This window comes from Oryctolagus cuniculus, chromosome 9 (genome assembly GCF_051225735.1).
Source record: "Oryctolagus cuniculus isolate XC-2025 breed Fujian yellow rabbit chromosome 9, ASM5122573v1, whole genome shotgun sequence".
NCBI lineage: Eukaryota > Metazoa > Chordata > Mammalia > Lagomorpha > Leporidae > Oryctolagus > Oryctolagus cuniculus.
The window spans coordinates 610,101-626,312 of record NC_142875.1 but is presented as its reverse complement, the minus strand read 5'-3'; the positions used below and the strand labels follow the sequence as shown (position 1 = coordinate 626,312).

At 60.9% G+C, this 16,212-nt stretch overlaps 1 protein-coding gene across 3 annotated transcripts in view; it reads right to left on the bottom strand.

Annotated features, from left to right (window-relative positions):
• Positions 1-674: 674 nt before the first annotated feature.
• ADPRHL1 (ADP-ribosylhydrolase like 1) overlaps positions 675-16,212 on the bottom strand; it is a 24,800-nt gene continuing 9,262 nt past the window's right edge. For 2 of the 3 annotated variants that reach the window (XM_089303352.1, XM_089303354.1), the window contains exons 3-7: positions 7,759-7,884; positions 6,879-7,019; positions 5,875-6,002; positions 5,020-5,152; positions 675-2,901 (exon numbers count right to left, since the gene is read on the bottom strand). In XM_089303352.1, coding sequence (XP_089159478.1) covers positions 2,744-2,901; positions 5,020-5,152; positions 5,875-6,002; positions 6,879-7,019; positions 7,759-7,884 — 686 coding nt within the window. In that variant the 3' untranslated portion in view covers positions 675-2,743. Of the gene's footprint in view, positions 2,902-5,019; positions 5,153-5,874; positions 6,003-6,878; positions 7,020-7,758; positions 7,885-11,212; positions 12,022-16,212 lie in introns of those variants that run through there. The other variant, XM_089303353.1, reaches the window with a different exon arrangement.

The window sequence follows — 16,212 nt, the reverse complement described above, 5'->3', positions numbered from 1 at the left end:
CACAAGCTGTTTAGAAACGGGAGCAACATCAGCCTGCCGGGCCCAGCGCGGCGCCCTGCCTCCTCCACCCTTCCCCACCCCGGGACGTGCCTGCCACGGTGGTCTCCGTCATGTTCTGGGCCTGGCCGCTGGGGGCTCTTGTCAGCTGTCCCCTTAGACAGAATCCCACCATCCCCGCCATGAAGGGAGGGTCTGATTTGCACCCCTGCCACCTGCCCCAGCCTCGTTCCCCTGTGGGGCTGCGGGAGTCCCATCCTGCCCCACAGCACGGGGTGCATGCCGCCTGTACTCGCCTGCGCCACAGAAGGCCCTGCCCACAGTCACGTGGGACCGCAGAACCGGTGTTCTCCCTCCCAGGTCTCTCCCAGCCAGACATCTCTGCCGCGCGCCCCGGAGACACCAGGAACAGCATGGGCAGCTCACGGCCTGTCTTCCCCATGAGCCATTCCCCACGGGTCGACCTTAGAGTGCGGGTGTTTCTGAAAACACGGGCCCTGGAGGGAAAGCGCACTGACTTTCTGTCATGAGGGCCAAGTGCACCGAGCTGCGGCCCAGGTCGCGTGCGTGGTGAGGTGGTAGGTCTGCCCACCGACGGGCGGGCGGGGCTGTCGCTGGGTCACTGCGGGGAGTGGTGCACCCGCTGTGCGACAATAAAACACACCCGTGGCCCGGGAGGCCGCTGGTTACACTGTATTTGCAAGTCTGAGTGGCAGACCTAGGGGACATCAGCGGTGCCAAAGGTTTGGTGCAGGTGAACGAGACACTCACAGGACAAACGGTGATTTCCTCGGGCAGCTGGGTCCTGAGCCTGGGCCTGACACCAGGCTGCAGCCCACTAGGCGGCCTGCCCTGCTGAAGATGTGGTGTGCATGCCGGGGCCGCCCTCACTGAGGGCCGTGGGTGGTGTGGACGACGGGGCCGTCTCACTGAGGACCGTGGGTGGTGTGGACACTGGGACACCCTCACTGAGGACCGTGGGTGGTGTGAACCCTGGGGCACCCGCACTGAGGACCGTGGGTGGTGTGGACACTGGGACACCCTCACTGAGGACTGTGGGTGGTGTGGACGACGGGGCCGTCTCACTGAGGACCGTGGGTGGTGTGGACGCTGGGTCACCCTCACTGAGGACCGTGGGTGGTGTGGACACTGGGTCACCCTCACTGAGGACCGTGGGTGGTGTGGATGCTGGGACACCCTCACTGAGGACTGTGGGTGGTGTGGACGACGGGGCCGTCTCACTGAGGACCGTGGGTGGTGTGGACGCTGGGTCACCCTCACTGAGGACCGTGGGTGGTGTGGACACTGGGTCACCCTCACTGAGGACCGTGGGTGGTGTGGATGCTGGGACACCCTCACTGAGGACCGTGGGTGGTGTGGACGACGGGGCCGTCTCACTGAGGACCGTGGGTGGTGTGGACACTGGGTCACCCTCACTGAGGACCGTGGGTGGTGTGGATGCTGGGACACCCTCACTGAGGACCGTGGGTGGTGTGAACCCTGGGGCACCCGCACTGAGGACCGCAGGTGGTGTGGACGACGGGGCCGTCTCACTGAGGACCGTGGGTGGTGTGCACACTGGAGCTGCCCTCACTGAGGACCGTGGGTGGTGTGGATGCTGGGGCACCCGCACTGAGGACCGCAGGTGGTGTGGACGACGGGGCTGTCTCACTGAGGACCGTGGGTGGTATGGACCCTGGGGCACCCTCACTGAGGACCGTGGGTGGTGTGGATGCTGGGACACCCTCACTGAGGACCGTGGGTGGTGTGAACCCTGGGGCACCCGCACTGAGGACTGTGGGTGGTATGGACACTGGGACACCCTCACTGAGGACCGTGGGTGGTGTGGATGCTGGGACACCCTCACTGAGGACCGTGGGTGGTGTGAACCCTGGGGCACCCGCACTGAGGACTGTGGGTGGTGTGGACGACGGGGCCGTCTCACTGAGGGCCGTGGGTGGTGTGCACGCTGGGTCACCCTCACTGAGGACCGTGGGTGGTATGGACACTGGGACACCCTCACTGAGGACCGTGGGTGGTGTGAACCCTGGGGCCATCTCACTGAGAACCGTGGGTGGTGTGGATGCTGGGGCCGTCTCACTGAGGGCCGTGGGTGGTGTGGACGCTGGGGCACCCTCACTGAGGACCGTGGGTGGTGTGGATGCTGGGACACCCTCACTGAGGACCGTGGGTGGTGTGGACGCTGGGGCCATCTCACTGAGAACCGTGGGTGGTGTGGACGCTGGGGCCGTCTCACTGAGGACCGTGGGTGGTGTGGACACTGGGGCACCCTCACTGAGGACCGTGGGTGGTGTGGATGCTGGGGCACCCGCACTGAGGACCGCAGGTGGTGTGGACGACGGGGCTGTCTCACTGAGGACCGTGGGTGGTATGGACCCTGGGGCACCCTCACTGAGGACCGTGGGTGGTGTGGATGCTGGGACACCCTCACTGAGGACCGCGGGTGGTGTGGACGCTGGGGCCGTCTCACTGAGGACCGTGGGTGGTGTGGACACTGGGGCACCCTCACTGAGGACCGTGGGTGGTGTGAACCCTGGGACACCCTCTCTGAGGACCATGGGTGGTGTGGACGCTGGGGTACCCTCACTGAGGACCGTGGGTGATGTGGACGCTGGGACACTCTCTCTGAGGACCATGATTGGTGTGAACCCTGGGGTACCCTCACTGAGGACTTTGGGTGGTGTGGACTCTGGGGCCTGCTGCCTAGGAGGGAACCAGAGTAGCTTTACTTCTCCTCGGTGGACAGGCGGTAGAGGGCCGCGCCCAGGTCCTGCAGCCGTGCCTGGTGCTCCAGCCCCTGGTAGAGGCCCCTGGGGACGGCGTCCAGGCCGTACAGCAGTCCGAACAGGCAGCCGGCGATCGTGCCCGTGGCCCCGCTCTCACCTGAAACGGCAAACGCGGGCCTGTGCCAGTGCCGCCCCCATGGCCTTCCTGGGTGGCCCTCAGCCAGCCCCCCCCCCCCCCTGTGTCCCATGGCCCCTCCCCCCCCGGGACACCGCTGTGAAGGAGGTGCCATCCAGCCTGCACACGTCTGCCTCCCGCTCTGTCTGCCTCCCGCTCTGTCTCGGGGTCGGCGCTTGGGCAAGCTGCTCGACTCCCTTGGGATCCTTTTTTTTTTTTTTTTTTGACAGGCAGAGTGGACAGTGAGAGAGAGAGACCGAGAGAAAGGTCTTCCTTTTGCCATTGGTTCACCCTCCAATGGCTGCCACGGCTGGTGCGCTGTGGCCGGCGCACTGTGCCTATCTGAAGGCAGGAGCCAGGTGCTTCTCCTGGTCTCCCATGGGGTGCAGGGCCCAAGCACTTGGGCCATCCTCCACTGCACTCCCTGGCCACAGCAGAGGGCTGGCCTGGAAGAGGGGCAACCGGGACAGAATCTGGCGCCCCGACCGGGACTAGAACCCGGTGTGCCGGCGCCACAGGAGGAGGATTAGCCTAGCGAGCCGCAGCGCCGGCCAAGGGATCCATTTTTAAAATCGGCGAAGCAGGGAATGTGGAACGATCACTTTAGTAGTACAGGAGGCTTCGGAGATTTCCCTGCTGAGAATAATAATAATAAAGGAAAATAGCGTGGGGAGCAGGCGTTTGGCCTGGTGGTTGAGTTGCCCAACCCCACGTCAGAGTGCCTGGGCTCAAGTTCCGGCCCTGCTCCTGCTAACGTGGCCCTGGGAGGCAGCAGTGGGGGCCCAGGTACCCGGGAGACCTGGGGTGTGCTCCCAGCCGGAGGCTGCGGCAGGGCTCGGGGTGTGACTGGGGACGGGAGTGAGAAGCACTTCACCCCGCGTCTCTGGGGCTGGACCCCTCAGCACCTGTGGATCACGCTTCCCCCACCTCCACACTCAGGGCATCGCTGAGTTCTGTCCTTTTCACACACGTCTGCTTGCACGTACACACACGCACACACGTGCACATGCGTGGGAAAGAGAAGCTGGTCTTGATGAGGCTGGGGCTGCAGTGGGTGGGGGGAGGTGAGGGGCCACAGCAGGGGACACCAGGAGTGGACACAGGCTGGGGGCTGGCCCTGAGGGAAGGCTGGACACAGACCCCTGGCCAATGGTCAGCTCTCGCCCCCGCCCTTGCTCCCTGCCCAGGACACGCACTGGCCAGGCAGAAGGAGGGCCAGGGTTTGCTGGGCATCTCCCCACCCTGATTCCTATCTTCAGCTGTGCAACAAAGTTCTGTCCCACACAGAACTTTCTAGTAGGAGTGGACGGCAAAGCGTACGAGGCTGTACAGAGCACTTGCCCGGGGGCCCGGTCAGAGAGGACCTTTCCGAGCAGGGCCTCCCCCAGGCTCTGCTGGGCCCCCTTGGCCGTCTCCCTACCCCATCACGTTGCCCGCACACGTGCCCGCCTCAGGGACTTGGCATCCATCCCCTGTGCCCACAAAGGAGACTGCACAGCACAGAACCTCCAGCCCAGCTCCTGCGTCCGACCCCACATGCCCCACTTAGGTCCTTCATTCTGTCCTCGGCTGGGTGTCCCCGGGCCCCCCAGGAGCTCCCGCACCTGGCCCCAGGCAGTGTTAGCGCCTCCACCTGGCAGGAGAGACCAGACCCAGCCCTCGTGACAGCACCTCTCCCTCCCGCCAGGGCCCTGTGCCATGTGGAGTGAGGTGCGTGCTTGCTATCTCACTTCAAGGGCACAGCACCCAGGGGTGGTGCCACCCCAACCCAGGACCCCTGATTCTAAACTGATCTGAGCTGTGCAGAGGCTGCAGAAGCAAGGAGGCGTGAGGAGGCCTCACAGCCCCCACGTGGTCAGGGGGCAAACTCTGAGTCTCGAGCCGGGGCAGTGAGGGAGAGGAGCCCGATGGCCACGCTGTCCTCCCGAGCACAGTGGGCTGGCCTCTCCAGGGCAGGCGCCTGGAGCCTGTGGCGTTCCTGCAGGTGCATGCTGGGACAGTGGCCAGCAGGGCCAGCTTCCAGAAATAGAAGCCACTGCTGGGGCCCAGAGGTTGCCCGCTCCGTGTCTGGCCCCAGGACGCCCTGAGGGGCCCTCTCACCTCCATGGAACATGGCACGGCGACACAGCTCGTCCCAACTGCTGCCCGCAGCAAGGAGGGCGTCGTAGGCTATCATGGGGGCGTCGTGGCCTCGTCGTCCCCCTCGGCCCTCAGAGCTCCACTTCTTGTAGGTCTGAAGGGGTAACCCAGGTCAGAGGCAGAGACATCAGCGTATGTCACAGCCGTGTGCGTCAGAGCAACGTGTGTCCCCACAGGCTGTCACTCGCTCATTAGCCCCAGTCACCCATCCATTTATCGTCCATTCGTCCCTCCCTCCTTTATCCCTCCCTGCTTGCATCCCTCCATCCATTCCTCTGTGTATCTAGCTATCTAGCCATCCGTCCGTCCATCCACCCACCCACCCACTCGTCCATCCACCCACCCACTCATCCACCTGTCCACCCACTCATCCACCTGTCTACCCATTGACCCAACCACTCATCCATCCATGCACCCACTCATTCACCTGTCCACCCATTCATCCATCCACCCACCCACTCATCCACCTGTCCACCCATTGACCCACCCACTTATCCACCCACACACCCACTCACCACCTGTCCACCCACTCATCCACCCACTTATCCATCCATGCACCCACTCATCCACCTGTCCACCCATCCACCCACCCACTCATCCACCTGACCACCATTCTACCCACCTGCATATCCATCCATGCACCCACTCATCCACTCGTCCACCATTCCACCCACCCACTCATCCACCCACCCACACTCCACCCACCCACTCATCCACCCACCGTCCATCCATGCGTCCGTTCTCCGCCCCCTTGTTTGTGCCTGTTGAGCACCATAGCAGTGCCAGGCATTGTCCCAGTGTGGAGGTGACACTTACCTTGTCTCTCTCCTCTGCATCGTAATTGTCGGGAAAGACGGCTTTGTTTTCTGTGTCTTCACTGATCTTTCTTTCCTCCAAATAAAACTGCCACTTAGCTTCAAAGTAAAACCAGTGCTCCTGGTATTCTAAAGGGAAGAAGAGAGCGACTGTGTCAGAGGTGATGGCCGTCCAGCTGGAGTGGATGAGGGAGGGAGGTAGGATGTCTCCCTCCGTCTGCAGGTGCACAAAGCACTGAGTTCCCGCCGTTGCAGGAGACACGGAGCAACTGTGCCAGGAACAGGGCAATGCTGACTCCTGCCGTTGTCTCGGAACAGTAAGGGAGCAGCGATGGGCGGAAGTCAAGCTCCAGAGTCGCTTAACTCTCTCCTCAAATGAGGGCGGCAACGGAAGGCTTTCAGTGTATCCTCCACAAATTCTGAACCTGCGCATCTTCGTGAATTGAACACTGTGTCTGCAAAGTTGGGAGGGAGGGGCTTCTCCGTTCCTGATTAATAGCTCGCGGTCTAAGCCCTAGAGACGTCAGGAGGCTGAAGACCATTGCAGGAGGCTGCTGGCCCAGCAAAGAGTTGACAACACAGTCACCGTCCACAGCCTCCAAGGAGCTGCAGGTGGAGGCGGGCACTCAGCGCAGGCCCGTGTCGCCCCTCCCACCAGCTGTGCAGGGACATGATGGTGGCGACAGACCGCCCGCCTACAGGAGCACGGAGCTGAGATCAGATCGGGGCTGGGGCGGGCGGCCACAGAGGGACGTTGGCTCCTGCCGTGTCTTCCTGGCCACAGCAGACCAGGAGGTCCCAGGACAGGTGCTGGGACGAGGGTGCGGGCCACCCTGGGACTCGGGCCTCTGGGAATGCTGGGATGACTTTGGCTTCACAAAACCCAGGGCAATGTGAGGTGAAGAGGGCGGACTCGGGATGAGGAGGTGTGCAGTCCACCACCCCCGCAAAGTCCTCAGGCCAGACGCTGCCTGCCAGAGTGACAGGAGCGGGAGGCCGGCTCACCTGCCATGTGCCGGATGGTCCTCTTGCAGTAGTCCTCGGCCCGCGGGAGCACCCGCACCATGTCGCGCCCCCACTGCACCAGCGGCTTCCCTTGCACGGCGTACGACACAAACAGGGCTGTGCACAGGGACCCCAGGAAGCCTGGAGGTCGAGGAGAGAAAGGCGGTGCTGTCACCCGGCCGGCCAGCCAGCCCGCTGGGTCCTGCTCACACCGGAGTGCGGATGGCGCCGAGGGTCGGCACGGTCATGGTGTAGCGGCACTGAGGGCGGCGGTGGTGATGGTGCCAGCCGCTGACGGCCGCAGTGAGGCTGACGGTAGTGCTGGTCACAGCAGCCATCGTGGTCAGGGAGGGCAGCAGTGGAAAGGGTGGCGGCCCCAGTGACACCAGCTGTGACGGTGTCAGTCCTACTGGTGGTGGTAGCCGCCCAGCCTGCCCTCCCGTGAGGACCGCTGCTTCCCTGTCGGGGCGGCTGGGTGTGGAGAAGGCCCAGGAGGCAGCCTGCCATGCCGCAGGGACCCCAGGGAAGCCTAGGGTCTTCTCACACAGCCCAAGAAGGGGTGTGCGCTCCCTCGCTACAGTCGCCCTGTAACAGGCAAGGGAACTGAGGGGCGGGGCTGGTGGGCTGGCCGAGCCCGCTCCCTGGGCTCGCAGCCGACAGCGCTATGTCAACCAAACCGGGTCCCTGATGCCAGCCTGGCTTCACCAGGGGCACCAACACCAGCAACCAATGAGAAGTCTTTCCCTTGTACACTTTCTCCAGCACCACCGCACTCAGCGTCAGTCCCACTCTTAAGTTGAAAACATTGAAAAACGTCAAGCCCCCCACGAATCCGCAGTCCCATGGGCAGGCCAGGGAGGCCCTGCCGGCAGCTCGGTACCTGTCGGGTGGTTGTGGGTCATCCTGCCGCACTCGACGCTGACCTCGATGAGGGTGTCCAGCCGCTCGGGCTTCCAGTACCTCAGGCCGATGCACATGGCTTTGGTGGCTGCTCCAAATCCCGAGCCTGCGGGTGACAGGGACACCTGCGTCACACTGCTGCTCCAACGGTCCCACCTCTGGCAGCCTGGCCTCACAAATACTTCGAAAAGTGCAAAACCGCGTGTAACCACGCGCTCGCGAGTGTGACTTGAACGAGTGGCCGACAGGCGAACCTCCAGGCGGCCAGCACGGAGGCCACGCGGCACCCTCACGCTGGGACGTGGCCTGGCTGTCGAAAACCAGCTTTCCTTGGCTGAGCATGTGCCGGTGAAAGACACGTTCCTGCCTCGGGGAAGCGTGAGGGCAGAGCTTGTGCCCGGTGCGCTTCCGTCGGAGCTGAGCGTTCTTCTTGTTTTAATGAAGATTCATTTTATTTATTTGAAAGGCAGAGTTACAGAGAGGGATGGAGGACACGAGATCAGTCTTCCCTCTGCTGCCTCACTCCCCCACTGTTCACGACGGCCAGGGCTGGGCCTCCCATGTGGGTACAGGGCGCAAGCACTTGGGCCATCCTCCACTGCTTTTCCAGGCCGTTAGCTGGGAGCTGGAGCGGAAGTGGAGCAGGCGGGACTGGACCCAGCGCCCACAGGGGATGCCGGTGTTGCAGGTGGCGGCTTTACCCGCTACGCCACAACACCTGCTCAGGGTGAGCGTTATCCTAACAGAATGAGGGGCATGCGAGGTTCGACACGTGTCCCCTGTGACGCCACGCCTGGTCACAGAGTGACCCTGTCCAGCGGCCGGCAGCTGTCCCAGGCCCTTGCCCCTCCCAGCAGGCACCGATCTGCCCGGGCACAGCTGCACGTTCTCGGGCTTCATACAGTGACACAGAGCGCACTCTCCCCTCGCTCTGTCTCTCGGCAGCAGTGTTCCAGCGTCCCCTTTTCATGGGTGACCACTGTCTGGGTCGACACCGGGGTGTCCCCCAGGTACCTATTGGTGGACGTGTGGGCAGGCTCTTTCTTTCTTTTTTTTTTTTTTTTTTAAGATTTATTTATTTATTTGAAAGTCAGAGTTACACAGAGAGAAGGAGAGGCAGAGAGACAGAGAGAGGGAGGTCTCCCATCCGCTGGTTCACTCCCCAACTAGCCGCAATGACTGGAGCTGCGCCAGTCTGAAGCCAGGAGCCAGGAGCTTCTTCTGCATCTCCCACATGGGTGCCGGGGTCCACACACTTGGGCCATCTTCCTCTGCCTTCCCAGGCCATAGCGGAGAGCTGGATTGGACGTGGAGCGGCTGGGACTTGAACCGGCGCCCTACAGAATGGCAGCAGTGCAGGCAGTGGCTTTACCGGCTACAGCACAGTGCCAGCCCCAGAGGGCTGTTTCAGCCTGGGGCCATTACCAACAGAGCTGGCGGGGACACGAGGCACCAGTGGACGTGGCTTTGTTTTCTCTTAGGCAAGTGTGTAGTCAGGGAGAGTCCCAATCACATTTCCGTTTTTTAAGACGCTGCCAAGCTGGCTTCTAAGGGGGTTGACCCATCCCCGGTGACGGCGGCTGCTCCACACCCGGGGACACTCGCCGTGCTCTGCCTTCCTCACCCCAGCTGTCCCGTGCACACGCAGGGTGCCCATTGCGGGTTTACCTGTGCTTTCTGACGCCCGACGCTGAGCGGGCTGGGCGCTCACGTGCTGGCTGTGCATTGTCTTTGGCAGGACAGGCCTCTGCCCGCCCTCTGTGTGCGCCCGCAGTGCAGCGCTGGCCGGGCTCCTGCCCAGTCCTGGCCGCCCTCCCCATCCTTTCAACAGCGCTGTCTCGAGAGCGGAGAGGGGTTTGGGAGCCCCTTCCCCATCAGTTCTCTGAAGATTGCGTTCAGCAGGCGTCCGGGGGTGTCCGGCGGGGAGGCCACAGGTGCCTGTTTGCTTGGTGACCTCCTTCCTCGGAGGGGCCACTTCCTGTGGCGGGAATGGCTGGGGTTTGTCTTTCGCGGAATGTGTTTGTTTCACGCGCGTTGGCGTGAAGTTGCCAGTGTTTCCTCGTCCGTGACTCCCTCTCGCGGTGGCGGCGGCGCCATTTGCGGCGTCCCTGGTTCGTCAGACCCGGCCTGTGAGAGGACCCTATCCTTTTTGATCTTCTTCAAGAACCAGCTCTTGGCTTCATTGATTTCCATTCTGAAACTCGTTATGCCCTTGCTTCTGCTGCCTTGGCGCCTGATTGGCTCTTATTTTTCTGGTTCTGTGCAGTGAAAAGTGCAGTGGCTGGCGTGACTCGCTGCTGAGTCTGCTGTCAATGGGACTTGTCCGCTTCCCACGCTGTCGGGTTGCTCTGTGTCTGGGGTCTCTGGGCACTGGTCACGTAGGCTTGTGCTGGCCTCCTGAGAACCTGCCCACGTCCCTGATGAGACCACCCTCTTCACCCCGGCGCGGTCTTGGCTCTGCCGCCCGCTGTGTGTGGCACCGACGCAGGCACCACGCCTGTCTTCCGGGTACTTGTGCACGTGCGTGTGGGGCCTGGGGCGGGGCTTGCTTCTCCCTCCAGGCTGCCGGCTCCGCCTGCTGCGTGGGATCCTGAGCCCCCTAGGGCCGATGCCCGTGTCGCCGGGGCTGCGATTCAGCCCGTTGCTGGCTTGTTTTCCATGGGCTTCACCTGTCGCCCTCAGGCGCTGTCCTGCCAGTGCGGGATTCGGTGTTGTCTGAAGGATTCAGCGTGAGCCCTTCTGTTGGCTGCTGCTTGTGGTCTCCGTGGAGGCCTTGGGCTTCCGTGCGCATCCCTAACTCGTTACTGCCCACGTGATCTGAGCCCTGGGAGGCTGTGGCGATGGCTTCTCTCACCCACCTGGGAGACCTGGATGGAGTCTGCCTCCTGGCTTCAGCCATGGCCCAGCACAGCTGTTCAGGCATCCGGGGGGTGTGAGCCAGAGGTGGGCGCTCTCTCTCTCTCTCTCACCCCTGCCCGTGTGGCTGCAGCTCCTCTCTCTCTCTCTCTCTCTCTCTCTCACACCTGCCCGTGTGGCTGCAGCTCCACTCTCGCTCTCTCTCTCTCACACATACCCGAGTGGATGCGGCTCCTCTCTTTCTCTCTCTCTCATACCTGCCCGTGTGGATGCAGCTCCTCTCTCTCTCTCTCTCTCTCTCTCTCTCTCTCTCTCTCTCACACACACACACACACACACACACACACCTGCCCGTGTGGCTGCAGCTCCTCTCTCTCTCTCACACACACCTGCCCATGTGGCTACAGCTCCTCTCTCTCTCTCTCTCTCTCTCTCTCTCTCCCCTGCCCGTGTGGCTGCAGCTCCCCCCTCCCCATCTGCCTGAGGGACCGACCTCCTTTAGACTTTCTCCCGGCGACTGCCGCTGGCGCCCTCTGCAGCCCTGAGGAAGGCCGCTCGCCTTCATTCCTGACTCCTACCTGAAGTCGTCCGCGGCCAGCCCGGTGAGGGGCTCCACTCTGTCCTCCCCGCGCTGTCCCTCTGCCGCCTCCGTGTCAGCCGCTCGGAGCGGTTTGACTGCTCTGTGCCTGGTGTGGTTCCCCTCGTGATCCTCGTGCTGGGACTTTGGCCGTTTGACTGCAGTTTCCAGGCATTTGTGGGGCTGTTCTGTGCTGCGCAGGCGCCTGTGCAGTCTGGACCGCGGCTCTGTGCGTGGGCCACGCTGGGCGGCTCTGTTGCTGCCCCCTCGAGGGCACCGATCTTTTCTTTGAGACGTCTCATCAGCTGCTCTTGAGTTCAAGCTCAGACATCAGCTCTCATCTCAAGGAGTGTGGCTCCGGTCTCTGCGCCTCCCACGTCTCCACGTAGCTTTCAGAGCCTGGGGTCCCCGCCTGGCCCTCCGAGCCCCCGGGTCAGCTCACGGCAGGTGCTACTGACTCTTCTCTTCCTTCTGGGCTGGGTTCCCGTTCTTTGCACGCCCAGTGCGATCTCAACCGAACGCCAGCCGTGGTGAATTTTCCTTTGGGAGTCCTGATATTTTCATATCCCTACAGATATATTTGAGCTTTGTCTTGGGGTGTAGTTAATTGCTTGGAAATAATTGACCTTTTCAAGTCTTGCTTTCTAAGAGTTGGGTCTCGGGGCTGGCGCTGTGGCCCTGTGGGTTAAGGTTCTGGCCTGAAGCGGTGACATCCCATATGGGCACTGGTTTGAGTCCTGGCTGCTCCACTTCCAGTCCAGCTCCTTTCTAATGGCCTGGGAAAGCAGCAGAAGGTGGCCCAAGTCCTTGGGCCCCTGCACCCACGTGGGAGACCTGGAAGAAGCTCCTGGCTCCTGGCTCCTGGCTTCAGATCAGCGCAGCTCTGGCCACTATGGCCAATTGGGGAGTGAACCAGCGGATGGAAGACCTCTCTCTGTGTGTCTCTACGTCTCTTTGTAACTCTGCCTTTCAAAATAATAAAAATAAATCTTTAAAAAAAAAAAGGTGAGTTGGGTCTCACTCTGAGGACCAGAGCAGCGTTCCTACAGTGCCCTGTGAACCGGGTGGCCTTGCTGGTGAGGACAGGCGCGCTTCCTGGTCCGTGCGGGCGAAGAACCCTGGGAGTTCCTCCTGACTGGCTAGGGCTGACCAGTGCCCGGCCAGATGCCCAAGGGACACTCGGCAGGATCCACTGAGTGGGCTCAGCAGGCTCTGCCTCAGTGCCCTTCCCCGCACTGTGGCTTGGAGACCCCGGTGGTGACCCCGGCCACAGCTGGCCTCACGTCCCTCCCGGGATCTGTGCCATTCGTGGACTGATTCCAGCATCCAGGGAACCAATGTGTCCCAAAGCCTGACTCTCCGGTTGCTCCAGACAGAGGGTGTATCTGGGTCATTCATTTTGGCAGACGTAGGGGTGTGCTTATTTCCACACTCAGGCACGGTGCTGCTCAGGACTGGCGGAACACGCACTCAGGAGCCCATGGCCGTGTGCGCCCTCACAACCCCTGTGCTTTCTAAAGGTTCTAGTGAGGAGGGCCTATTTGTATAATGGCAGTAACGTTCTAGACAGTGCTCTGGCGACAGAGGCTGTGATCACTCACTTTCTCCCGTGAGCCACTTGGGCTGCGGCTCGAGAAGCCCCGCAGATGCAGAGCTGCCGAAGTGGCCCCGTGGGGAGGACGGCAGACCCGGGTCCTGCTGCCTGCTGCCTGGGTGTTCACTTTGTCCAAAAGACAGAGATCTCCACCTGCTGACCCGCTCCCCAGATGCCTGCACCGGCCGAGGTTGGGCCAGGCTGAATGCAGGGGCCCAGAACCCAGGCTGGGTCTCCCACGTGTGCCGCAGGGACCCGCGCTCTTGCCCTCACTGCTGTGCCCTGGGAGTGCGTTGGCAGGAGCTGGAGCAGCGGCAGAGGAGCCAGGACTCCGAGAGACGCTGGTGCAGGAGAGAAATCACTTCCTGAAGCAGCAATCCCTCGATCACCTATCTCACGAGGGAGCTTTAAATGTTCAGGGAAGGGGCAGCGTCGTGGTACAGCCGCAGACACCAGCACCCCTGTGGGTGCCGGCTCATGTCCCGGCTCCTTGCTGCTGGGCTGGGAAAAGCCGCAGAAGCCCTGCCACCCAGATGGGAGACCTGGAAGAGGCTCCTGGCTTCAGCCTGGCCCAGCCCTGGCCACTGCAGCCTTTGGGGAGTGAACCAGAGATGGACAACTACCGTGGCCCCCCACCCGCCATTGCAACTCTGCCTGGCAAATAAATAAATCTTAAAAAATGTTCATGGAAAAGTGGAATTAAAAATGTTTGGTTGTGAAACTTAAAAAAACTCTGTGCACTTGTTTTTCGTAACATGCATTTTCTACAGAGTTTTTGAAGGCCCCATAAACCCCAGGCGTTGCATGGGATGAACAGACCGGGCAGAGCCAGCACCGCTCTGCGTCGTGGGGCTGGCTGGGGGTGGGGCGGTGCCCACCTTGCTTGCCTTGAATGAGACGATGCATGCAGATTGCTCTGGAATATTCTAGAAGCTGAGCAGGTGTACGGTGATTCTGACCCTCGAGAGGAAGTTGGACGTGGCAGCTACCATGCCTGGGTTCAAGTCCCAGCTCTGCTCCTGACCCCAGCTTCCTGGGAGTGTGCACACTGGGAGGCGGCAGTGAGGGCCCACACTGTGTCCCTGCCACCATGTAGGGGATGGGACGGAGTCCCTAGAGTCCAGCTTTGGCCTGGCTGTTAACGGGCATTGGTGGGGTGACTGGCAGGTGGGAGCTCTCTGTCTCTCTACCTTTATTTATTTATTTATTTATTTTGACAGGCAGAGTTAGACAGTGAGAGATAGAGAGAGACAGAGAGAAAGGTCTTCCTTCCGCTGGTTCACTCCCCTAATGGCCGCTACGGCCGGCGCTGCGCCAATCTGAAGCTGGGAGCCAGGTGCTTCCTCCTGGTCTCCCATGTGGGTGCAGGGACCCAAATACTTGGGCCATCCTCCAATGCCCTCCCGGCCACAGCAGAGAGCTGGACTGGAAGAGGAGCAACCAGGACTAGTACCCATTGCCCCAACCGGGATTAGAACTCGGGGTGCCGGCACCACAGGCGGAGGATTAGCCAAGTGAGCCACAGCGCTGGCCCTCTCCGCCTTTAAATACATATAAAAATACAAGTGAAAATGACCGGCCCTTACCACCCGGGGTCCAAGGCAGTGTCTTCGCCCTCACAGGCTGAAGAATCTTGTTTGAGCCAATGGCTTTCAGCCCGGGTCTTCCCTGGGTGGGAGAGCAGAGAAGGCCCAGGCCACGAGGGGCGGGGCAGGGCTCCCTCCCAGCCCCACTTTAGGGCTGCGGGCATCCGGGCACGGGGTAGCAGTGGGAGTGTGAACACTTCCTCTCCCAGGACACCCAACTCACAGGGATAATAACACCCGCGCAGCTGTTCACACCATTGCTGTGTGGATGAAAGTGTAAGAATGGAAAAATCAACTGTGTTAAAAGGTGGCAAGTTGAGGTCGGTGCTGTGGCACAGCAGGGTAAGCCACCTCGTACAGCACCAGCGCCCCATACCGGCACCGGTTCTAGCCATGCCTGTGCCACTTCCGATCCAGCTTCCTGCTAATGGCCTGGATGGCCTGGGAAGGCAGAGGAAGATGGCCCAAGAGTGTGGACCCCTGCACCCTCGTGGGAGACCTGGAAGAAGCTCCTGGCTTCAGCCTGGCTCAACCCTGGCTACGGTGGCCGTTTGGGGAGCAAACAAGCAGATGAAGAGCCCTCTCTCTCTGCCCCTGCCTCTGTAACTCTGCCTTTCAAATAAAGAAATAAATAAATAATCTGAAAAAGAAACGCTAGTGCGTGTCCCTGCGAGCTGCGCATTTCAGTCCACATTTCACCTTTCTGTCCTCCCTGGATTCTCTCTGAGCCTGCTTCCAGGCCACGGTGGCTTCCTAGGAGGCTGTGGCTGGGGACTGCGTGGGGCACCACCCCGTGAGCACAAGGCCCTCTGGGCACGGAGCCGAGGTTAGAGGCCAGGTCTTCTGATTCCAGGCTGTGTTCTTAAAATGAGCAGTATTTAAACTAGGCCTTCATAATGAGATTATACACGTGCATGGTGAAAATACAGAATGAGGGTCTGAAACTAAACCCCACATCTGTCGCAGCCGTTGTGACACACGCAGACCACGGGAGCACCTGCTCCACCGCCCAGTTCCCGTGCATCCAGCCCAGCTCCCGGCTCATGGACGGGGGAGGCAGCAGCTGATGGCTCAGGCACTGGCGCCCACTGGGGAGACCTGGTGGAGTTCTGGGCTCCTGGCTTTTGGCCTGGTGAGCCGCAGCTGCTGCGGGCTTCTCTGTGTCTCTGCCTTTCAGATCAGATGAAAAAACAATTGAGAACTAAAAGAGTTTTAAAAAGCAAGAACTCCACGGCTTCCACAGTTCCAGCCTCCACTGTGAAGTCTCGAGTACCCTTAGAGAACGGCTCTAAGAACACACGTGTCTATGATTGTGTGCACACGTGTGCACAGCATGCAAGTCTGCATGTATGTGCAGCAATGCGGGTCTATGATAGTGTGTGCATGTGTGGAACATGTAAGTCTGCGCACATGTGTGCAGAACATGTGAGTCTGATAGTGTCCACATGCATGTGCAGCACATGGGTCTATAAGAGTGAGCACATGTGTGTGGAACATGTGAATCTGTGCACGCATATGCAGAACACACAAGTGTATGCATGTGTGTGTAGGGCATACACATCTATGTGCATGTGTGTACAGAACATGAGTTTATGATAGTGTGTGTGTGCAGAATATGTGAGTCTGTGGTTATGTGCATTGTGCAGAACATGCAAGGCTGTGTTGCATATATGTGCAGAACACACAAGGCTGTGATTGCATGTGTGTGCAGCAATGCAGATCTGTGATTGTGTACATGTGTGTGCAGAATACACAAGTCTGTGATGGCACATGTGTGCAGTACATTCAAATCTATATGTGCAGATGTGCCGTGTGGGGAGC